The sequence below is a fragment of the Prionailurus viverrinus genome, chromosome B1, assembly GCF_022837055.1.
Source record: "Prionailurus viverrinus isolate Anna chromosome B1, UM_Priviv_1.0, whole genome shotgun sequence".
NCBI lineage: Eukaryota > Metazoa > Chordata > Mammalia > Carnivora > Felidae > Prionailurus > Prionailurus viverrinus.
In genome coordinates this window covers 24495576-24521944 of record NC_062564.1, presented here as the reverse complement: position 1 = coordinate 24521944, position 26369 = coordinate 24495576, and the positions used below count along the sequence as shown (strand labels likewise).

At 35.0% G+C, this 26369-nt stretch overlaps 1 protein-coding gene across 1 annotated transcript in view; it reads right to left on the bottom strand.

Moving 5' to 3' along the window:
• SGCZ (sarcoglycan zeta) overlaps positions 1-26369 on the bottom strand; it is a 654868-nt gene that overhangs the window by 19435 nt on the left and 609064 nt on the right. Inside the window, exon 6 of the mRNA XM_047856390.1 lies at positions 8590-8662. Coding sequence (XP_047712346.1) covers positions 8590-8662 — 73 coding nt within the window. The remainder of the gene's footprint in view (positions 1-8589; positions 8663-26369) is intronic.

Genomic DNA, 26369 nt, shown 5'->3' with positions numbered 1-26369 from the left:
ATACCAAGGTACATTGTCTCAAGATCTAGCTATGCTAATAGGAAAAGAATATTTTTGTCCACAAATGGTATGCAAATTTGCTGTAAACCTCCATCTAAACTCCACATGTTAAACTCCATGAATTCTGGGAATAAATCTTTGCGTTTAAGCACAATCAGGCACTTTGAAAAGTCTTTGAAATTAGATAGGCTTATGATTATAACATTACCTATCCAAAGAACTCTAGAGAATAAATAGATTTAGATACAAATTTTTTTAAAATATAAAAGTAGGCATCACCTATTACTAGCCATGCCAGCTTATCAAAATGGCTTGATGATTTCATTGGCTATTTTATTAGTAATATTTTATTAACACTAATAAAATTGTAATAGTATTTTCCCAAGTCATTACTAGAAGCTGGATGCTTCTAAAAGCTATATTATAAATTGTAGAATCATAGAAAATAATTCCCTGTATTGAAAGTTCTGCTGTATACTGAAGTAATGAAAGTTATTTCTAAAAAGTAGTCTGGGAAATTGAGGTTTGTACTCACTGAAAAGTATTGTGCTCGAGATATGTCGACCTAATGAAAGAATTAAATGTAGGACTTTGAATAAGAAACTCATAGGTTCTACAGAGTTCTACTCAAATTTTAAATACAGTTAATCTCTATGGGGCTCAGTTACCTGATAAATAAAATCATAGAATACGTTAAAAATAAACTATTGTAGCCATTGACAACCATCATTAAATTTACCCTTCTTTATTAGTGAATTAGCCATATAATTATAATCATCTAATACTGGGAACTCATTCTATACTTAAAGCTTAGCATGGATTATCTCTTAATCATCCCAGCAATTCTGAGAAATGCGTACTCTATCCATATTTTACTTAGGAAGCAGTTGAATCTTAGTGTGGTTGAGTCATTTGCCTAGGATTATGTAGCTAATGCAAAGATCACAGAATATCCAAAACCATCTGGAAAAAGAACAATGTTGAACTTAAAACCTTATTGCAAGACTCTAATAATGAAGACAATGCTGAGACACTAGAAATAAATTTTAACATGTAGGGTCGTCTGATTTTGACAAAGGCAGTAAAGTGATCCAGTGAGAAAAAGCAAAGTCTTTTCAACAAATGCTGCTCAAATAACTGATCTCTGTAAGGACAAAATGAATCTCAATCTATACCACCCACTGTTATCAAAAGTAAAAGCTAAAACATAAGGTTTTTAAAGGAAAATATCTTTGTGACTTGGGAGTAGGAAAAGTTTTCTTAGGCCACAAAAAGGAATAACTAGTAAATATTAAAAAAAATATATAAATTAGATGTCTTCAAGGTGAAAAGCTGCCTTTCAAAATCCATCAGTAAAATGAATATACCCATAGATTGGGAGACAATATCCACAAAATACAGATGTTACAGATGTTACAAAGGACTGGTGCCAGGATATATAAATAATCCTCCAGCTCAAAGATAAAATACAGAAATATAAAATACAAATACACAAAACATGGATCGCCTTGGCGGTTCAGTTGGTTGAGCATCTGACTTCAGGTCTGGTCTTGACCTCACGGTTCCTGGGTTCCAGCCTGGCACTGGGCTCTGTGCGGACAGCTCGGAGCCTGGAGCCTTCTTCGGATTCTGTGTCTCCCTGTCTCTCTGCCCCTCCCCACTCCTGCTCTGTCTCTGTCTCTCTCTCTAAAAATTAATAAACATTAAAAAAATTAAAAATGAAAGAAAAAATACAAAAAACATAATTAAAATAAACGGACAAAAGTTTATAAAGAAATGGATACGTCACTAAACAATATATGGTCGCTCCATATGCACAAGCAAAAGTCATTAATATCATTACTCATCAAGTAATGGCAAATTAAAAACATGAAATAACACTAAACACCTACCAGAATGGTTCAAATGAGTAAGAATGCTAACACTACTGAATACTGGGGAAGATGTGCAGCTGCTGAAATTCTCATTCATTTTTAGCAGAAAGTGATATAATCACTTTGGAAAGCTCTGGCATTTTCATATAAAGCTTAATATATGCCAGCTATATCCCAAGTGTCTATCAATTAGGAAAATACATACATAAAATATTATATGTTCATATAAAAGAATACTAATCAGTAAAAAGGCAGAAGGAACCATTGATACAGTCGACAACAGGGATGGAACTCAAAAACATCATGAGGAGTGAAAGAAATCTTGCAAAGAAGAGTACATATTGTATTGTATTTTATATTTAGTACTAAATCAATCTAATCTAATCCAGAGTGAAAAGGGTGAGAGAAAAGTAGCTTCTTGTGGGTAGTGGTGGTGATTTCCGGGAAGGAGCATAAGAGAACTCTCTTGGGTGATGATGATGTTTTATTTCTTGACAGGAATTTGGGTTACACAGGTAAATGCATTTGTCAAAACTCAGGAAATGTGCACTTAATTATTTGTGAATGTCATTGTATAATTATTTTACAATAAAAAAAACTTTAAGCAATATTGAAAACTAGATAATGATATGCAGGCCAAAGTGATCAGGTAAAGTGTACAGATACGTACAATTTATGTTCAAATGCATAAAAATAAGATCTACTGGCAGATGGCTAGTGGAATGTGTACATATGTGATTAAAGACCTATAGGAGAATGATAATGGAGGCATCTAGCTGGGAGTATATAGGTGGGCACTGCAAGATGCTTTCAATATTGAATATGTTTGAGAATTTTCATAAGGTGTTGGGAAAGAAGGTGTGGTCTCAGATCTTATAGGAATATCCATTTTGTTTGTTTTGGTTAAAGTTTATAAAACATCACCTAGGCAGATCCAAATAGGAAAACTGTTAACTGATGCTAGTGTTTGATTGTCACTGACTGTATTAAAACTCAGTAAAGAATAATAATGACATGTTAGCTAACTTGGATTTAAATAAAATTTAAGAATGAAAAAAATACTAATTACAAAAGGGATGCTTCTAAACTATATACAATTCCATTGCTAAATGACCATATTAATATGAATGCTATAACACTCAATGTGTGTATTTCACAGCTATTTCTGGGAGAGGGATATCTAGAAAGCACATCTGATATTATTTACCTGAAAATTCAAGAATCTGATATATTCTTGGATAAAAGTAAACTCGTATCTACTTTCCTATCATAAATCCAATATTAAAAAAGTAATAAACGTATGTAGTAAAATCTCAACAAGAATCCAAAGAGAGTCTCTTGAAACTTAAAACATTATGTTAAACTATTCTGGGGAGAAAAGTATGTGCAACATTTATCAGATTTTTATTTACTTTATTTTTTTAAACTAATAAGCAATTCCTTTTTAAAACTTTCTTTTCTTTCTTTCTTTCTTTCTTTCTTTCTTTCTTTCTTTCTTTCTTTCTTTCTTTCTTTCTTTCTTTCTTTCTTTCTTTCTTTCTTTCTTTCTGAGACAGGGAGAGAGAATCCCATGAAGTGCAGAGAGAGAGGAAGAGTGAGTGCAGAGCCCATAGCAGGGCTCAAGTTCAGGAACCATGAGATCATGACCTGCATAGAGCCTGATGTTTAACCAACTGAGCCACTCAGGCACCCCAGACATTTTCTTTTTTAAATTAGAAATTAACATGAAATTATTTCAATTCAAAAGGAGATTTGAATTAAAATATAAATTTCATCAATGGACACAATATAATTTAAATAGATCAAAAGTATTTATGATAAATTAATATCTGACAAATGTAGCAATCATTTTGGGTGGAAATACTAGGTTACTTAGTCAATGATGCTTACTAAATTGTCTATCCATACTGAAGACAATGACATTAGATCCTTAACACACTCTGCAAGAATAATTTCCAGTTCTATCTATTCTAAATACAAAAAGTAGTAAATCACAGGCTGTAATTTTCAGTAGCAAATCAGAAGAAAATTCAAAACATAATTTCCCACGGTGTTTATTCACAACATAAAACTAAAAAATACCCAGTGTAAAACTAACTGACAGAAAATTAAAAGAAAATACTGGAAATACCCAAATACAAAACAAGACAACCTTTGAAACAAGATGGAAAGCCCCAAAATCATAAAGAAAAAGAATTGATAAAATTTCACTAAGCCTTAGGTTATATTGGTTTTCTCTAGATACCATGACCTTCTCAAATAAGCCTAGAATTCCTATAGAAGTCCTATAGAAGTCTGGAACTCAAACATTCCAGAATACTCTGGAACTCAAATTAGACTAAACCTGTATTCCCTTCGAGAACAATCTGGTAAGTAGACTCTTGGCAATACAGCATTAACAATTAAATGATGCCCTGCTCCTGTCCTATATAGCAATTGTCAATCCTCCCCTGAGGAGGGTTTACAACATAGTAGAGGTTTCATTTTAATTCATTTTATTACAAAACATTCTCTAAAGGGGCCTGTTGAAAAATGAAACTCATGTTTATTTGAAAGCTTGTGAATTCCTATGTGATTAGTCATTGGAATTAGTGAAGTACTATTTGTGTTCATTTTGAAAGCATTATAGCAATCATAGTGACGGATTTCAGACTAGTTTTTATAGTAGGTACCAAGAGATTCTTGTAGAGAAAAGGAGTAATGTTGAAATGCAGTCACCCTACCACCTGTTTTTTTTCCCAAGAAATGCTGTTTTTATTGTGTTTACATACTAAAGATGCAACAGATTTTGTTTTTATGGTATTATACAATTCTCAATTTGAAAAAAAAAATGCCTAGGTCTCTAGAAGAACTTTCAACATTCTGAGAACAGAATTCAGACTCCTTTTAAAAAGTAAGTTGTGAGATGCAATTACTAAATAGAAACTTAAGCAGAACTTAAGCATCATGTTTCTGGTTCTTCATAAATATTTAACATGGTGTCAGGCATTTAGTGAATTATTTTTTATTTCAATGATGGAATGAATAGAAAATTGAACAGAAAAATGTTTTAAGGGGGGAAAAAACACAATGTAAACTTTGACCTGAATATACAAGCAATTTTACTGTCGTATCACTTCAAGCTGTGGAGAGTTTTCTTCAGCTGCAAATCACATGGTTTTCGTGGCCTCTATTTTTTTGGTTGGTTTGTTTTCTGCTTACTTGCACTTTCAGTTATGGTCTCTTTCTTCAAATTAGATCAAACAAATGTTTACATCAATTGTTGCTCTATGTTTCCAAGATTACACCCTAATACAAGCTTCTGATAATGATCATTTGCTATCAACTCTAAATAAATATATACATACATAGAATGAAATAGTAAAAGGGAAGAAGAAAGAAACAGAGAGACAGAGTAGAAAGGAAAAGAGGAGAGGGAAGAGGGGGGAGGAGAGGAGAACCTCTTATTGACAAAACATCTCAGTGCAAAATCCTTACTACCTTATACATGGTGGCTTTTCCTTGAACACAGTAATGACGTATATGAGAGCTATGTGTTTTCGGAGATCAGTTTGGAGCCTGCAAAACTTAACATTTCAGTTTAAAATTATATTCACACAAGAATAAACATGATGAAAAGATTCCAGCTACATCATTACATATTAATTCATTTTACTGATCCCAAGTCCAGATTAGTTTTGTTTTGTTTTCTTTTCTTTTCTTGGAACAGTTAATGAAACTCAGATCCAAACAATCTTTGGGCAATATAAAACGGGTTTCCTCACTTCTCACCATAAAGTGCAGACACTCTTTTGAACTGTGATAATTTAGCTAAATTAATTTAGGAAATAAAAAAGGAAGAACATTCATATTTGTGCTATTCTGGGAAAATATACCCTTATGTCTCGACTACTCAATATACATTGTTTTAGCCTTTTTAACACAGAGGTCCCTAGTGAAAAGCAATATAACTTTGTGTAAGACATCATAGAAAATCTACATGTGTAGGTTTGAAATGCACATGGAAACTAGAACAGAATTTGGCACACATTAAGCACTCATCAAACATTCGTTGAATAAATAAATTATAGAAATCTACTTCATGTCCACACCAAAACATTCCCTATACTCTTTAATAAACTTTTTGAAATGTATCTTTCTAAAGTCTCTTATTCTCGACAAAAACAAAATTAAAGACAACACGGCTACTTACTCCCCAAATTACCATTTGATTTACCTGGCCAACCAATCTCACCTTGTTGATTAGAATTAGGTGTCGACTAAGAGTACTTCTTACTGCCCTGAAAGGAAAATTGTCAGCAGGACTTGTAAAGATCTTCTCAGACACTCTGCTTTTAATCTTCATGTACACAAATGAATAATTGAATACCCCCATCATTACTGTGCTTTGCTTCTGTCTCAGTTTCAAATTTAGATCAGTAACGCTCATCTGGGGGGTTACTAATTTGCTTTTAGCACTAGCAGATAAACTCAGCTTAGTGCAATATTTAAATAATTGATGAATAATTAGAAATAAAAACCAGAAACACCATATACTAATTATCATTTAATTCACATTCACACTTATGAATTTTGAGACATGTCAGCAAGGTAATTAAAATAACACTTCCTATTTTTCTTTTAGCAATAGATTTTCATAACGAAAATCATACACTGAGTATATAATTACTAAAATGTTAGACGTAAAAAGAAGTTTCTTTTAGAATGGTGTAATTTAAACATTTTTTTTAAGGAATGAATCAATTAACTCTGGCATCTGTATTAAAACACAGTTCAAAAACGCTTGGAGTCAATGTCAGCCACCTGGGTCCTAATAATGCAGTAACGACCACCACGTTTCTTACATTACATGCGCTCAGTGTCTTCGTTATTGAGTTTTGCTATATCAGTATTTCACATTAATAAGTATTTATCAGACACAATTATGTGTGAGATATATGTTGACTGCTATAGCACTGAAGATAAACAACGAAGATTCAGATGTTGGTCTAAGGGAACATACACCTTTGTTAGATGGGGAGGGGAAAAAATAAATAATCACACAAAAATGTGGGAATTCCTAACTGAGAAAAGAGCCCTAAGTTAAAACTATAACGCATTATGAGTTGCTGTTTACACATACTCTTCAACCCGTCTAAATCCTTTGCCACTGAGTTGGGATTTTGGCATTGAGCAAACAGTTATTATCTTTGTCTAATAGAAAAGCGCCTTGATCACAGGAAGATCGTGGCCACCTTCTTCTGGTTTTGTCAACTAGCCGGTTTGAATCTGAAATACTGAGATAGTGAGAAACTGCGTTCCTTAGAAAATTTTATCACAGAACTATAAAGGTCTGAAAAAGTTACTGTTGTGAAAGTATGGCTTTTTTAAAACATTTAAATCGTTTTACTTTATTTTTCTATTTTCATTTGAGCAGTGTTTTCCGCTCATCCAAATGAGAAGGGCTGCACCTGATCTTTATGAAATAATTTGGGTTTTGCTTAATATTTATATTGTGCTTTCTAAGACAAAGACTGTCTCCCGGGTTGATACTTTGATTCAGCTTTGAAAATGATTTCTAATGTGTGTTTTACTTTTTAAATATCATTATTGTTGTCTTTTTTTCATCCTATAGAAATGTATTTTGGAATGTAATTTATCTATCAGAAAGTAACTATATAAAACATCTTTTTTATTGACATATAAAGTTGTATTAGTTTTTTTTTTTTTAATTTTTTTTCAACGTTTTTATTTATTTTTGGGACAGAGAGAGACAGAGCATGAACGGGGGAGGGGCAGAGAGAGAGGGAGACACAGAATCAGAAACAGGCTCCAGGCTCTGAGCCATCAGCCCAGAGCCCGACGCGGGGCTCGAACTCCCGGACCGCGAGATCGTGACCTGGCTGAAGTCGGACGCTTAACCGACTGCGCCACCCAGGCGCCCCTAAAGTTGTATTAGTTTTAGGTGTACTACCTAATGATTTCATGTACGTAAAAGTTGTGAAATGATTACTGCTATAAGTTATATAAAATATCACTGGACCCCAAACCTTATTTATTGAATCAAGATCATTCATTGATCACTTGATAGATTTTAATATTACAAATTTTATTAACAGTTGCTGTGATTTTCTTGGGGAGAATTCCCTATAAAGTTGTCATCTCACAATTTTCTGGGTAGTGAGGGCTGTTACATACAACTGTGCCTCTTAGAAACAGCACATTGTCAGGAAGCAGCCTATTCCGTTGGAAATACTAGATTGAGGAATCCATCATAAGGTAATTAAGTTCTGTCTTTTTCTGGTTACTATTCATATTTGCTTTGTGTTTCCCTTTACATAACATTCCCTGACCATTTATAGATTTTTCCTACTCTCTGCCGCCTCTTTCTTTCTGCCTAGATGTGTCATGTATTTCATTGTCTATGCTGGATTTTCTGGAATCCTTATTTTTATTAATTCTCCTCTAAATTTTCTCTATAACTGCCTTTTCCACACTCATGTCTGATATATTTATTTTTATATTCATTGTATGTTTGCTAGGGGCAAAAATATACAGAAGGTTACAATAATAACACACATTTTCTTGCCCTCAAATACTTGTCATTTACCATGTAGGCAGGGAATGTCAACTCTTTATACAAATATGTAGCACATTTTCTATTTTACTTCTCTACATACCAAGGGCCATCAACAGTGATGGAAAGTCTGACATACGTGGAAGACCCAGAACTTACCTGAGGTCTTGGGAAGGTTCTGCTCTGATGTGAGGTGTCTCAACAGAGTGCCCAAATACTGCTCCTTCGGTGCCTGGACAGAACATGAATCCAGTAGTCAGCAGTCAATACAAACAAGTAGACAGACATGTTGGTTTTCATCTCTATTTTTATGCATCAAATATGCATTCAAAAAGGGGACAGCTAGAAACAGGAGTACAGAAAATGAAATAGAAAAATTGGAAAAGTGTTCAAGGTAGTGAAGGGCCAAGAAGGGTAAATCTAAATGTCCCTTGGTAGCTAACTTTTAAGATGACCGTATTTAGAAAAGTTTAGATTGAGGTAGAATTTTCACTCTCTGATCAAAGAACAAAGATCCATCCCCTTCCCCTTTCTTATTTCCCAGGTAAGTATATTTGAGGGAGGGATAGATCACAATACTCAGTTCTGTCTTTCTACAAATGGCAGAGCATGAATGAAAATGTGGAGAGGAGATCATTTGTAGTATATCATCAATTCTTTTTTTTTTAATGTTTATTTATTTTTTACAGAGACAGAGCATGAGAGGGGGAGGCGCAGAGACAGAGGGAGACACAGAATCCGAAGCAGGCTCCAGGCCCTGAGCTGTCAGCACAGAGCCCCACATGGGGCTCGAACTCACAAACCATCAGATCATGACCTGAGCCAAAGTCAGACGCTCAACCGACTGAGCCACCCAGGTGCCCCTATCATTAATTCTTTAAAGACATAGGTCTCATGGGACACTTGGCAATTCTCCCCCACACAGCGCCCACTTTTATTAGAGTGATTATCAATAGCAATTTAATTTGGCTTCTTTGGTACTAAGGCTCTATCTAAAACCATGAACTGCTCAAAATCATTTCTATAGAGTTGACTTTATGTGAGGTCCTGGTTACCTGAACAGGTCATGCACTCTAACACTGCTCAGGCAGTTGAATGGTATTCCATCTACACTATCATTTATTGACTCCATGTGATTGTCCTGGATCCCAGAGCTTTTCCATAGTTTAACTGAGCAAAATAAAATGATCTTCCTTTTCAAAAATACAAAAAAAATATTGATGACAAAATCTTATTTTTGTTCTTTTGTAATTTGACATAGATGTTTTAGATCATTCCATCTGGATTAATTTTATTTTCTTTTGGTTTAATCTTCATCAAACATTTTGGTGTAAAAATGTCATGTCTCCTCCTTCAATGGCCCCAACACCAGCTTAATAATACAAATTATATAAAATAATACAAATAATGCAAATAAAATACATAAATTTTAAACCTATAAAATAAAGTTGCTTATGCTAATTGTGAAGAACAATGAAAAATGTATTGATTCAGTATATGAAAAACAAGCAGTGATTTCTTCAGTAAACATGAAATTTTCACTAGAAAATTAGAGCTAACACCTAAATTCCTTAAAAATAAGTGGCTTTATATAGAAATATACTGAGATCACCAGACAACTCCTGTACATAAAACAGCAATGCAGACCTTGATCTTGAATCAGAGAGGAAGAGATTTTTTTCAAAGACAGTAACATGGTTTCATCTATATTATGGTTCTAAGGATAAATTTACAAGGTTCTGCAGTAGTAAATTCCTAAGGTTACAGATTTCAATTTATAAGCTAAAAGCTATTGGCATTTGTTGACCTCTCACTGGGTTGGTTTTACTACTTGTTGATGTTTTGTTAAAGAGACTGCAGGGCATATGATATATAGACAGACTATCAGAGCAATTATTTCTTCATGGAGTTTGCTCTTTTGATATTTTATAAGGTGCTTTATTTCTGTGAGTGGAAAATTATTAGGAATAGGTCTTTGAAAATAAAATAACAGTTTTAGATAAAACCCTAATTTTGTGATGGTGGTGAAGGTGGCATTTGAGAAAACATTCCAAGGTATAAGTTTTCATATCCCAACGAGAGACCCCTTTATCATTTTAAGAGGATATAACTTCCAGAAAAAATAGTTATCCATCTGTAAAGTTTAAAAATTAATTTCCACTATTCTATGACTTTGAAGACTTCCCAAACGAGATGACAAAAATACAATTAAAGAACAGTAGCAATATTTATTTTCAAACATGGAATGGAACATATAGTAACTTAGCACAGAACATATCAGCGAAAGTAAAAGGGGAAAGCTATCAAAGCTTTAATTTTTCAAAGAGGATTAAAAGCTGATAGAAGTCTTAATTCTAAGTATCAGTATAGAAAATTATTGATGATTAAAAACAAACGATTCTTGAAGAAATAATGTATAATCATATCCTCTAAGGGGCTAACTTGAAAACTGAATAAAATAACATAAATAAATTACTAACTATAGACCTCCAGATAATGAGAAAAGTACTCTTAACTTCTCCTTTATTGTCCCAGAATGAGCCAAGGGGGTAATAACTAATAAGCAATAATGATAATCTTAAAAGGAAATCAGTGAAAGAAGATAAAAGCCATCTGAAGCAAGCACATACTCTCACAGCATAAAAAGTCAAAATTAAAATACAAATTTCTGGGGCGCCTGGGTGGCTCAGTCGGTTGAGCACCTGACACTTGATTTCGGCTCAGGTCATGGTTCTGGGGTTATGGGATACAGCTCCATGCTAAGCATGAGTCTGCTTAAGATTCTCTCTCTGTCCCTCTCCCTCATTCATGTGCTCTCTCACAAAATAAATAAATAAATAAATAAATAAATAAATAAATAAATAAATAAATGTATTTCCTTTGTAATTTTTGAAAGCTTATTTGTTTATTTTGAGAGAGAGAGAGAGAGAGAGAGAGAGAGAATATGAGCAGGATTGGAGAGAGAGAGAGAGAGAGAGAGGGAGACAGAGAATCCCAAGTAGGCTCTGTGCTGGCCGCTTGATGCAGGGCTCAAACTCATGAACCTTGAGATCAAGACCTCAGCTGAAATCAAGAGTTGGACACTTAACCAACCAAGCCACCCAGGTGCCCCTAAAATACATATTTCCTTGGAATTGGGAATTTTTACAAATGTCAGATGATTAGTGCCAGACTTAGCAATTAAAAATATAGGGGATCACATTAATTCTGAATTTCAGATAAATATGAAATATTTTTTAATATAAATGTGCAATATTTGCATGGGTCATATTTAGAGTAAAATTGATGTGTTGTTTATCTGAAATTCAAAATTAAATCACTATATAGTATACCTGAAACTAATATTACACTGTATGTTAACTGTTATGTTAAATAAAAAATAAAAAAATAAAAAAATATTTTAAAAATAAATGAATTGTAACCTATCCTCAAAAAAACATTTCAACTGGGCATCATGTATTATACCTGGTGACCCTAACCATCAGTCAACATGTATTTGGTACCAAGAGTACAGATGTGTACAGACCACATTTACTCTCATTTCAGGAAAAGAAGGAATGTGTGATGAATTTTCACATTGTAAGCTATAAAGTCCACAGAAACCGAAAAGACAGAGGGACAGAAAAAGGACAAGAAGGTGCAAAACGCAGATGTTTCCTTATATATCATAATATATATAATATGTATGTAACTTGTTGAGTAAATAAACTTGTTTTCAAATTTTATTCTATTGTATTATTTACTTATTTTAATTTATTTGATTTATTTTAATTAACTTTTTAAAGTTTATTTATTTATTTTTGAGAGAGACCACAAGTGAGGCAGGAGCAGAGAGAGAAGGAGAGAGAGAATCTCAAGCAGGCAGGCTCTGCATTGTCAGCACAGAGCCTGATGCAGGGCTCGAACTCACAGACTGTGAGATCATGACCTGAGCTGAGGTTGGATGAAGCTTAACCCACTGAGCCACCCAGGTGCCCTTTATTTATTTATTTTAGAGAGGGAATGAGAGCACGTGCACAAGTGAGCTGGAGAAGGGGTATGGGGGGGGGAGAGTGAGAGAGAGAGAGAGAGATAGACAGCGAGAATCCTAAGCAAACTTCATGCTCAGCAAGCATCCCAACATGGAGCGTGATCTCACAACTCTGGGATCATGACCTGCGCTGAAATCAAGAGTCAGACCTCCACCAACCCAGCCACCTAGGCGCCCCAAATATTTGTTGTTTAATGTTGTTTTAAGGGACCATTCAAAAGGGTATAATGTTCTATTCTGCTTGACTGTATAGATGTTGAAGGGTATATCAGTTTAAAGTGATGATGATGTTTTAAGACTTGGGGAAAACATAGACTGTTGACTATTGTAAAGGTCTGGAAAGATGAGACAAGCAAACTTTTGGGTCAAAAAAACGCCGGATGTCATTCAATGACAAGTAAGCAGGATGGCATATTCTGCTTTGCTGGGGAGGAGAAAGACTATATACATGGACTGTGATCCTACTCCACATTTAAAGACAGTTTACGACAGTGTAAGTAGAATGCTACTTTTTACAAATGCCTAACATAAAATGCCATCCTCCCCACCAAATGAAGAATGCCATTAAAAGTAAATTTACATATCCCTCCTAATGTGGTTATCCATACTCTAAATGTTTTACTTGAAGTTGTTTGCCATTAGCCCCAGAACAGAGGTCACCAAAAAAAGAAACCAAACCAAAAATACTTGGTGTTCCCAGGTTCTTCCTTGAGTTTATAGAAACTAAATATATATTTATATTTATATTTATATTTATATTTATATTTATATTTATATTTATATTTATATTTATATTTATATATTCATATCTATATTTATATCTATATTCATATTCATTTATATGTATGTATGTTCTGTGAAATGTGACGTTTTTCTGGCCACTAGCTTCATAAATTCCATTACAGTTAATTTCAGAGAAAATTTTATGAGGTCATTGGCTTTGGGTGGAGACACCTGTGATCAGTAATACACATGGAAGCAAAACAAAGATACCCCTGTGCTTTGAAATATTAACTTGACATAAATTATCTCATTTTTTCTCACAGACTTTTTTATTTGTTTAGAGAGAGAGTGAGTGGGGGAGGGGCAGACAGAAAGGGAGAGAAAAAAAATATCTCAAGCAGGCTCCACTCCCAGCGAGAACGTCGAGACATTGGGCTCAAGCTCACAACTGTGAGATCATGGCCTGAGTCGAAATTAAGAGTCAGATGCTTAACTGACTGAGCTGCCCAGGGGTCCCTCTCACAGACATTTTTAATGTAAGTAGATAATATATTGTTTACATCTGAAAAATGAGGAAGCTGTAATCAGAGAAATTAAATACCGCATTGGTGAGCTAGAATTTTGGCCTTCAGGTTTTCTGATGTATACACTAGGCACTTTGAAGTCAGCAGACAGAAGGAGACAACTCCAGCTCCTTCATTCTTACCTAAATGACTTCAGCAAGTCATTTCATCTGTCCAAACTTCAATTTCCATAGATATAATTAAAGATAGAAATGCCAACCTTACAGGTTGGGTTAGGGTTTTCTTAAATAGGATATAAATGTGCCTGGTTCGCTGTAAGAATTCAGTATTCCTTAGTTCCCTCTGTCACTTTTTCAACGTTTATTTATTTTTGGGACAGAGAGAGACAGAGCATGAACGGGGGAGGGGCAGAGAGAGAGGGAGACACAGAATGGGAAACAGGCTCCAGGCTCTGAGCCATCAGCCCAGAGCCTGACGCGGGGCTCGAACTCCCGGACCGCGAGATCGTGACCTGGCTGAAGTCGGACGCTTAACCGACTGCGCCACCCAGGCGCCCCCCCTCTGTCACTTTTATTTGTGAAAATCAGCCACAGAAGACATACACATTGTGTTTGTAGAGTTAATGGCCCACCATGGGTCCAGTCGTTAGTACGTGAAATCGCTGATCCTAAAATGTCAGCTTCAAGTTACATGGTCTCATGCTGAATTCTGAAATCTGAAATGTAGACTCTGTAAAGAGATTCTTAAATAGTGAATTAATTTTATTAATCAAGACTCTATTCAGTAGTCAAGGAATTCCCTAATGCAGCTGCTTAGTTACCAGATAGGATCGATCAACACCCAAAAACCTGAGAAAGAAGTTTCTTCTAAATAGTTATGTCCAGCATAATCTCCCTTTTAATTGAACTTTATCCTAATGCTTAAACAACTGCAGAAAAATGAAAACAAAAATGCATAGCAGGTCCTTTACTAACTACAATGGATAGCTGCGATTTTTCTGTGTTTTATACTTAGCTCTCTGCGTGGGGTTATCAGAAATTCATCATAGGAGTAGCTGGATTGGTAAAACAGTCATTAACTCCACCAGGGCTTTAGCTCCCTTTTAAAAGTCAAAGGAAGGGGCACCTCGGCAGTTCCACTGGTTAAGCTTCTAACTCTTGATTTGGGCTCCAGTATTGATCTCATGGTTCTTGGGATTGAGCTGCGCTGGGTTTGTGTTCACAACATGGAGCCTTCTTGGGATTCTGTGTCTCCTCTCTGAACCACCCCCCACCCCAAAAAATAAACTTTAAAAAAAATAGTCAAAAGAAAAGTTAAGGAAAGAGTAGTACAGGACGCCATTCCTGAGGATATTTCTCTTCTCAATGTGAAATCTCAGTCATGGAATTTATAAGAATTCCAAGCTAGCAATCAGCACTAAGAACTTAAAGAGGTGGAATCTCACTAATGGTAGCAGCAGCACCTTCAACATCCAGTCCATAGGACAGTTAAGAGACTTAAATAATAATAATAAATAAACTTTAGATGGACAGTACTTTAAATTCCTCCATTGGAACGGGGCTGAAGTCCAGAGTGAATTCACTGAGCTCTCAGGGGCAAAAATATTCCTATTTATTCGTTATCTCCAAGTTTGAACCTGTGCTATTGAATGCACATAAATTTTTTGGTTAATTATATTGAAAGTCCCTTTCCATTGTAAATTATAAATTATATAAAATTATAAATTATAAAATCATAATTAATTACAATTTCAAATTATAAAATCTTTTTTTTTTATTGTATTTGAGATCAGGGGCCTTTTTCACTCTGTAGTGCCACTTCCTAGCACTTTATCTGGTATAAGATAGACTTTCATTAAATGTCTCTCTGAAGTTGTTGCAAGTGAAATGAAGAACATGGCAGTGCTTGCTGTCCAGGAAGAGACTGGGTGTCCCTAGGGCCTCCATATCAGCTGTCAAAAAGGGCTTCAGAAGAGAAGGCTAAGGCCTGGCATGGAATATTAGCTGTTCTGGAGAGTGAGAGAGAAGAAAAAAGAGAAAAGCCAGATGGAAGAGGAACAAAGGAATCAGGAAAGGCACACCATGGGAAGGAGGCCAGAGAGAAGTAGAAACATTTAAATTCTTGGATACTGCTTCTGCCTAGCATACAAAACTTTTGTAATCTGAGCCCATCCACCTGCTCAGACTTCTTCTCCTTTACTTAGCTATGAAATCTCTTTACTAATTGTTCCCACCTTTTCAGGTAAATGTAATCTGTTCATCCTCTCAACATATTTAGTGTGTACTACCTGTCACACTCATTCTAAATTATGTGTTATTCCCCATCTAAACTAAAAAATTACAGACATATTGCTCATATTCCACTGTATTCTTGTACACAACATGGTGCCTTACATATTGATGTATCAGTAGCAATATTGATAACGATCAATACTTTAAGGACCTTCTCTTGAAAGTTTTTCTTTTCCTCCTGTTTTTAATGCTAGTTTAATGAATAGTAGAATAGTAATTCAGAAACTGGGCAGGGGGCGCCTGCATGGCTTAGCCGGTTAAGCATCTGACTTCGGCTCAGGTCATGATCTCGTGGTTCATGAGTTCGAGCCCTGCGTTGGGCTCTGTGCTGATGGCTCAGAGCCTGGAGCCTGCTTCAGGTTCTGTGTCTCCCTCTCTTTCTCTGCCCCTCCCATGCTCATGCTCCTGCTCCTGCTCATGCTCTGTCTCCAAAAGAAATAAACATTAAAAAAGGTTAAAAAAAAAAAAAAAGAAACTGGGAAGTATGCTGAGATGCCCTCCTGTGTTCAATTTCAGTATTAGTTTACTTCTTTCCACAACTTCAGTATCACTTTTGTTTTCTCTCAGTTATTCCTCCATACCACTGCCATCTAACACTCTAAAACAAAACTTATTGTGCAGTTCTCACTTAAAATGCTTCCAGAATCCAATCGCCTATAGAAGTCAAGCCCAAATGCCTTAGTAGAATTTACCTCTTAGCAGTGCTATCTATGCATTTTACACTTGAGTGACAATAAAACTCTTGCAGATTTTGAAATGTTTACGAACTGTCATGAATGCTACTTCGTCCCAACTTACCCCTCAGCCTCTCTCCCCTTTGGTAATAATCTCTATAGATTTTTGAGGGGCTGATTCTAGATTATTTTCTCTGTGAAACAAACATGTTCTGGGTCCTTTCTGCTCTTCCTCTATCTGGTCAGCATCCTCGGCCCCTTGTGAAAATTCCTGGTATAGCATTTATCACATTGCTGTGCAATTTGCTTTGAATTCTTATCTGGTAACTTATGAGTTCGTTGAACTCAAAGACTTCGTCTTAACTAATTTTGCACACTTAGCACTGTTCTTCTGATATATAGTTGAGGCCAGTACATGAAAGAAAGAATTGGGAATGGAAGAATGAAAGCATGAACACATTAACAATTATTCTATTTATAATTTATGTGTAAAACATGGGAACTTCCTGTTTCTTACTATATTTCTCTGTTCAACACTTCAATACAAATCAGGTTATTAATAGCCTGAGGTGACTATCTACTATCTGCATTTATTGAAACTGTTATTATGAGCCTAGCCAATGTTAATTATTCCAATGAAACAAGGAAACAATATTGTTAAATTGTCTGTCTAACGGAAACAAAGAACACCATGTTGTTCATTTGAAACTGGAGAATAAGCTGCCAAGATTTCTGAAAATAAATTATTGCAAAATCTGTTATTACTTTTCAGTCAGCATTTTTTATGATTTAAAAAATATCTCAAGGCGTTTGCTCCCAGATGCCGAATCATGTCCTCTCTTCCACTTCTGAAGGTTTTCAGAAGATAAAAAGATAATGGGAAAGATACTTAATCAGATGGAAAATGCATACGAATGAAACTATTTCCTTCAAGATGCAGTATATTTCAAAAATATTTTATTTGTCACCAATGAAAAAAAGACTCAAATATATCAAGAGTAGAAATAATATGGGGAGCCCTCCTACTCATGTTTTATAACCTTCAAGTAGCTTGTATTATACTAGCATTTGCTTCTCTGAAGAGGGGAGAATGCCTCTTCATTTGTTAACTCATTCTATGGCTTTCAATGAAGCAAAAATAATGGAAATTTTAAAGTATGTGTGACGAAAACAGAAGGGAAAAGAAAATAAATTATTCTCATATTGAATGCATATGTAGTTTGATGAAAATTACATCTAAGGAAAATATACAGAAATAACCCGCCCTTCAAATTCCTTCCTCCCCCCACAAAATATTAGAATAGTTAAGAAGAGCTCTCCTCATTCACTCTGAAGATATATTTTTCAGGAAATAATAAGAAATTCTAAGGTCTAAGATTACTGACGTTGTCATTTTGCCCTTTAATAATCACTAAAGGAATGGGTAGCAATATACATCTGGGGCTTTTAGAAAATCCTAAATGAAAAAATGTCACCAAGAGCATATCTTTAGTAAACATAATAATCATAAGATTCTATTGTTATGGATTTGTTAAAAGGCAGGAATGTCTGAATCGATTTATCACTACGTTATAAACATTCTAACAGAAATTGAAATATAAAACAATGAAATAACTTGATAACAAATGAACTACCTATATTGGGGTTTGTTTTTTTTTGTTTTTTGTTTTTTTTGTAAAAAAAAAGTTCATAAAAGAGTAGTTCATGGTAAGATTTAGAAAATTAATAAAACCAGATCTCTAGGTGAAGTATCTTTTTACCACATTTAAATAGATTTTTTAAGCTTTGAAATATTTAATCTAGGGGCTCCTGGGTGGCTTAGTCGGTTATGCGTCCAACTTTGGCTCAGGTCATGATCTCACAGCTTGTGAGTTCGAGCCCCGTGTCAGGCTCTGTGCTAACAGCTCAGAGCCTGGAGCCTGCCCTGGATTCTGTGTCTCCCTCTCTCTCTACCCCTCCCCTGCTCACACTCTGTCTCTCTCTGTCTCTCTCTCTCAAAAATAAATAAACATTAAAAAAATAAAAATAAAAAAATAAATACTTAATCTAGTAGTCTATTTTGTTTTGATGTTCGGCATTTTACCTAACATGCAGATGGTATATCTAATACTAGTTTTGCTTCTTTAAGGTCATGTTCATTTTTATGCATGCACATTTTCTGTGTACCCCTCTCCTTTAGAAACTCAGTCATTCCTCAATCCATATGCCATTGAAGCTTTTCTGATCCTTGTGGAAATTCACTTATCTAAAAATCTGCTGTCAGTTGCAAGATAAACTCGTGTTTCTTTGGGGAAGAAAAGTGAATACCTTAATTCTGCCTTTTTGTTATATTTTATGCCTCGGGTTCTTCACCCCTATTTAGATTATTCTCTGAAGAGAAGATGGGCTTTCTACTGCTGTTAGCCAGAGACAGGAAGACTGTGTTTCTTACTGGCACACCGTGCTGATCACTACCTGATGGAATGCGCAAGGAGAGGGACTCATCATCTCAGCCATACTTTTATTTAATTCCTTAATTCCCTGCTCCTAAGATTTTTGATACAATGCCATCAAATGGGTACATTTCCATTGCTTTTTATGAGAAGTAAAAATCAGTAGGGAAGTTGTCCAAAACAGAGAGCACCTGATTGTCTTCAGTGGCTTCAGATATTACATTCTTTATGGACTTATTTGAACCTTCTAGAATCTTTTTTTTTATTATGAAAAAACACCCTCGTATATTCAAAAGATGCTAATTCTGTAAATATCTTTACAAGCCTCAGCTACATGGTTAATCTGTACAAACAGACATGTGAACAAAGCTAGGACTTTTAACATGATCTCTCATTAAACACAACTTATACTCTCCTCAAGAAACCCAAGTGATCCTAAAACATCAGCTTTACCTATCATTTTCTGAGTATCTCTGTTGATGTGGACAAAGTCAGAATCTGGAATCTTTGCGCAGACAACTTGCCTTGATATTTATGTTTTCAGTCATTTAGTAATAACTGAGTTTTATACCAATTCAGGTGAAAAAATGAAGTCTCCAAAGCCTATCCTGTAATAGCAGAGTAGTGTGGCATCCACAGATAGAGCCTAAATGGGAAACAGCTAGGTACACAGACATCGGAAAGCAGTTGTTAGTGCCAAAATAAATTTCCTTCATCCTTTTATTTCTATGAGGTTTCACTTTTTTTTTAACTTTTTGTTGTTCCAGATTGCTCCTGCGAGTTTTATGTTATCAGCTGCCATGTAATTCATTGTGTGCCAATAGGTAAACAAAGAGAGCTCCATTTATTTGGGTTTGTTTTTTACCCACAAGAGGACTGGTAGCATTACTTTTAATTAATGTAAAGAATAGCAGGGTTTTTTTTTTGTTTTTTGTTTTGTTTTGTTTTGTTTTTACCCGAACTAACCCTGCTTTCCTCTATAATGATATCTTCAGCATGAGCACCCATCATATTCCCAGCTGGGATTGCCATGAATGCCTCTGCACCATACTTGGAGCGATTCCAAGCAGAGTAAACCATTAGAGTTTTATGCAAATCATAACCAGTCTGGGTATCCACAGTTTGTAGGCAAGTCCAGGGATCTTCAAACTTCTTGAGCTGTCATGTCACCCTGATTTTAAATGTGTGGTCTGTGCGCCACACTAAGTAGCTTTAAAGATGGTGGTCCTCTGAGCTACAAAATAATGCTTCAGAGTTTTATAGAAATCAAATCTTTTTATATAAATGGGTCTGTGCTGGTAAGTTGGGAGGTGATGTACAACAGAACAATGATTCATCTAGATTCGTGATTTTACATTTCTGGAATACACTGGTATACTCACCAAATACCTCACCAAATGGACCTGTTCAGCAGAGACACAATATTCTGAGTATAAAGTTTCCATGTTTTTCCAGAAAGCATAAGTTGTGACACAAACATACATATCTGTGTGTGTGTGTGTATGTGTGTGTGTGTATGTAGAGTGTAGCATCTCACTGAGGACTACCAGACCCAACTAGTTTAGTTTGTGAGTCCTGACAATATTATCCAAATAAAATTCCAATCTAATAGAAACATTTTCGGAGAACTGGAAAAGAGAAAACACGACGCCTTAATATATCAAGAATATTTTCAATACCAAACTCAGACAAGAACAACACAAAACAGAAAATTTAAAGGTTCACATTTGTTCATGGGTATAGATACCAAGATCCTAAAGAAAATATCATGTTGAAACCAACAATAAAGTAAGAAGCATCAGGGTCTTTTCTTTGGCATTTATTATAGGAATATAAGTTTTGTTTAACAACAGAAAATTAACAAAATTATCAAGAGTAACTTATTGCTGGAGAACATTATCTAATCATATCAAAAGATACAGATATACCACTCAAAAAGTTCAAAATTCTTCCGTGAGTAACTACATCGATCACAACAATTACCGCCTTTTAGGAAAATGGAGGTGAACTTTCTCCCACAGTTAAGAGTCATCTACAACAAAACCTACAGCAACCTCAAACTTCCTGGTGACACATTAAAACATCTCATTTACGAGCAGCAGCAGTACAAAGGTGTGATGTGGTTTCACCTTTTGTCTAGAATCACTACTTCAATTCAGCTCCCCACTACAGTTCTTGTACTACCCCTTGGTCGGAAGGGAAGGAAGAATGAAGATCTGTGAAAAGCATATTGTTTGGGGAAAAAGTAACAAATTTCTCATGCTTCATGTATAATACAGTTTTCTACACAGAAAACCTAAAAGAACCTAAAGGTAATTTAATAACATTAGAGAATTATTTTGACTCAAAATTTAATGAAAGTTCTGGAAGCCCTTTATAGAATGAATCATCGAATTTAATCAAAAGATATGAAAGCCATTTTAAATGTAATGTGATAACAAATAAAATATTAACCTAAAGTTGTTCATTTTCTCCAAAACCTTGAATAGATTTAATGCAATCTCAGGTCATCAATGATGTTTTCATGGAATTTGACAAGCTGATTGTAAATCTATATGGAAGAATATTGGGCCGAGAATAATAAAGCAATTCTGAACCCCGTCCCCAATTTCAGTAGGAAGATTTTTCCCTATCACATAACAAGACACATATAAGGTTCAAGTTACTAAGTTGGCGTGGCTGTGGTAAAAAGAGAGAAATAGACAGTGGAATAAAGAAGGCTCCAGAAACTTACCAAAGAACTTACATCTGTATGCACACTTGATTTATTACAGTCACTATGAAAAATAAGTGAGTAACAAATGATTATTCAATAACTGATGCTAGAATAATTGTTTACACATATGGGAAAATCAAACTGTATTCATCACTTATGCAAAATAAATTTCAGCAGGATTAAAAATGTGATGGGTCAAGTTATAAAATATGTAGACGACAACATAGGAGAATATCTTTTTGACTTCAGATTAGAGAAGGATTTCTCACATAGTAAAGAAAAAAATGATGATACTCATATACTGAAATTAAGTATTTCTGCTGAACAAAGAGCATCACAAGAAGCTGAAAGGCAAACCTTGACCTTGGGGAAGATATTTGCAGTACATATAATTGACAAAGATCAATTTCCAAATACCAAAGAACTCTAAAAAGTCATTGAGAAAAATTAAACTAACAGAAAATGACTAAGAACTTGGGGAGACACTTCACAAAATAAAAAGTTAATTAATATTCAATAACCATCTGGGAAAGACAGTTCATTTGTAATCAAATGAAACAAATTAAAACTGCAATGTGGCACCAAGTTAAACCCTCTAGTCTTGCAGAAACTTTACAGTGAAAAAACATATTTCTTATGGGAAGGTATGGATAAACGCTTAAGACAGAAAACATAAAAGTTTAAGAAAACAAATTTGACTATATTAATATAAAATGTTTCTTAACAATAAAATATACCTTAAACAAAGTTAGATACTAAAACATATACATAGTCAACAGCAAATATAATGGATAAACAATTATGATCTATAACTTTTTAAAATTATTTTATTTATTTTTGAGACAGAGAGAGACAGAGCATGAGCAGGGGAGGGGCAGAGAGAGGGAGACACAGAATCTGAAACAGGCTCCAAGCTCTGAGCTCTCAGCACAGAGCCTGACATGGGGTTGGAACTCACGGACTGTGAGATCATGACCTGAGCTGAAGTCAGACGCTGAACTGACTGAGCCACCCAGGCACCCCAATAATTACCATCTAGAAAATCCAAGGAACTCCTACAGACCATCAAGAAAACAACCCATTCTAAAAAAAATACTAATAAATAATACAAAAAAGAAACTTGAACAGTCAGTGCAATGGGTGGGGGGGGGGGTACTCCATGTTGGGCATTATAAATGAAAACCAAAAAGAGTTGTAATTTTATTTGAATCTTTTCTAGTGACCAGGATGCTAGAAAAGTCAACCTGTCATGTTGGTTTCTATCATCTTTCTGGCTGAATAAAGCGTTATTTCGTAGTTTCCATGTTAGGCTCATAGCCAAGGGATGCTATTATGTGGCTGTTTAGAAAGTGACTATAAAATATTTGTGGAATTTATATAAAGTGCATTTTTCACTGAAAATAAACTTTCTTGGAATTCTTTTTTTAGGTAGCTATTTTAAAATAACACACCTTACTAAATTTCCAGGCTTGTTTTGAATTAAAAAGGTTTTGCCTTCTTTTAAAATCTTACCTGAAATATGAAAATAGAAATCAAATAGAAGTTAGATAGAAGTTAGATAGATAGTTAGATAGAAGTTAGATAGATGTTCGATAAAGTTCGCTCTTCAGTTAAATGATTGTGTGGCAATATTTATTTTGTTAATTCACTACTCAAAGTATCAGAAAGTATTTATTTTTTCAACAGGGTAACATTGGAGGGGATATACAATATCACAGAAAACATGTCAACGTCTTGTCTTGCTATGTCCCATTAGCAATGTGGCATTCAGTAAGCCAATTAGCTATCTGAAATCTTAATTTTCTTCTATGTAAACAACAACAACAACAACAGCAAAAACCCCAAAACCCCCAAACCAAAACTGTGTGTCTTCTCCTCCTCACAGGACTGTGATTTTTTAAAAAATATTTTTATCCATATTATATCTGTGTTATTTATATCTATGTTACTTCACGATTGCTTAGCATTATTGGTTATGGGTAAAGTCAGTTTAAAAGACTTACTGATCTATGGTGGTTTAGGAATATGAGAATTCTTATTCACTGCTGATGAGAGGGGACATAATGAATACCTTCTAGAGTCCTTATACTTTAAACAAATAATTCAGTTTCAAGGAAATTATCCTAAAGAGGTATCTTTGTATACAAAGATGTAACTACAAGGAATTTGATGACAGCCCTGTTTAGGTTCATTGAATATAATCCAGATGTCCAATAACAGGGAATTAATTCATAAATTATTGTGGTTCAATAAAATGGAATACTTTTGGCCAGTTAAAATATAGAACACCATTGACTGACATAAATTAAAAATGAAAATGAGATTTCCATAAGATATGCATAAACATCTTTTTTTCTAAAGAGGCTCATAAAGTCTCCACTGGTCAACATTCATCATTTGGCAAGCTTCTTCATTTCCCCTCCCCGTGTTTTTAGGCCCTTTTTTTCTCCTTCATCGGATTAGAAACTCAAACATACTGCTTAATTTGCAGAGAAGTTTGGGCGACATTGTTTCCTCTTAAAGCTTTCTACTTAAACACATAAAAAAACTTTTAATGGTATTTTCCTAAAAAGTGAACCAGCCACCTTAAAAGATAGCAGTATCTTAATTAGATATCACCTTAAATAGAAGTATTTAGGTAAATGTTGCCTAAAGATAAATCACAGTCTTGAGAGGTTATGAGATTTCTGTCAACTGTTGGCAGGGAGAATGGCCATATTACAAAGACATAAGAGAGAAGATTTAAACTTTGTGGGAAGTTTGTAAGAATTAAAATTCTGGATAATTTTCAAGGCTCAGATTCCATATTTATTTCACCTATCATGCAATAAAGGATTGATGAGTAAGAAGACTGGCTGCTGAAAGTTTATTCTGATTCACTTGTTCCAAAGTCCAAACCAACGAGGGTGATTACTAATGACTATCAAAAAATAATTCATTTCATTTCTCAGTCAGGAACTTAATAGAGGCCATGCAATGAAACATATTCTTCATCAATTTTGTATGGATTTTGTATTCGTACCCATACGAGGAGAAATGTTGGAAGAATTGTGGATAAGTAAGAAATGGATTCCATAAACAAGTATTTTACTTGATGTAGAAGAGATTTGCAACATTTATATTGTGATTAAGCTATTCTAAAACATCTTCCTTCCCAATTTTATAGGCATGTCACATGAGATTAATAATTCATGTCTGGAACCATGATCAAATCCTATATATTTTATTTTCTGAATGAATTGGGAAAATTTCCTTGGCTCATGTCTGATTTCAGCTTACAGATATGGAGGACAGTTCCAGAGTACCTCAGACTCATATACACTACATCTAAGTTCGAGAATGTGGTGATATGTATATGTATAATATGTAGTATCTCTCTGCTTCTCAGAGCCCCAGGAAACAGGCTCAGCACAAGCAGCACCCAAAGGGCACCTCAAAATGCCTCACCAAGGAGTTAGTACCCCAGAGGCTACCTTTCAACCAATGGGGGGAAAGAGCTGATGAATAAATGCACCAGCCTTGTCTTTCAGTTGGACAATTATGAGAGGCAGTTTATTTTTCAGCTTGGCCACATTTATTTTTTTCCTATTTGAAAGACTATTTCTACTTCATATACTTCCCTAAAGCATTTGGATGTATACATAAGTGAAATCTAAAACATATAATCATGGGGCACCTGGGTGGCTCCGTCAGTTGAGTGTCTGACTTCAACCCAGGTTATGATCTCATGATTTGTGAGTTTGAGCCCCACATCAGGCTCTGTGCTGTCAGTGTAGAGCCGCTTCGGATCTTCTGTCTCCCTTAGTCTGTCTGCCCCTCCCCTGTTCATTCCCTCTCTCTTTCAAAAATAAACAAACATCAACAAACAAAAATAAAAATAAAACATATAATCATAAACTAAAGATACAAATTTTGTACCAAGGAAATACAATTTAGAATAGAAGAGTAAGATCAGAGGGGCGCCTGGGTGGCTCAGTGGGTTAAGCTCCGACTTTGGCTCAGGTCATGATTTCACGGTCCGCAAGTTCGAGCCCCGCGTCAGGCTCTGTGCTGACAGCTCAGGGCCTGGAGCCTGCTTCAGATTCTGTGTTTCCCTCTCTCTCTGCCCCTTCCCTGCTCACACACCCTGTCTCTCCCTCAAAAATAAAGATTTTTAAAAAATTTAAAAAAAAGGAGCAAAATCAGAAAAAAAAAAACAAAACAGAATGTACCCATAAAGGTCAAAATGTATAAGAATGTGATTGAGCCACGAAGGTGATCAGAACTCCCTGGTGAAAAAGGGAAAATGGGAAGTAAATAAAAAATTTCCTAAGGTATAATATGTATCCAAGAAGTTCTCGTATCAGAATTATATGACTCCATGCCTGTTTGCACACAGAATACCTTACCTAACTAGAACCCAGTTCAAGAAATAGGACCTTATTCACAGCCTAAACCTGCCACTGGCTTTTCTAGTCAGTGCTCTACCAGGGCTGACAATAACCATTTGCCTATCTGAAACATTTTGAGAGTTGCTTTTGGAGGCTGAATGTTTATGAGATGAGATGCT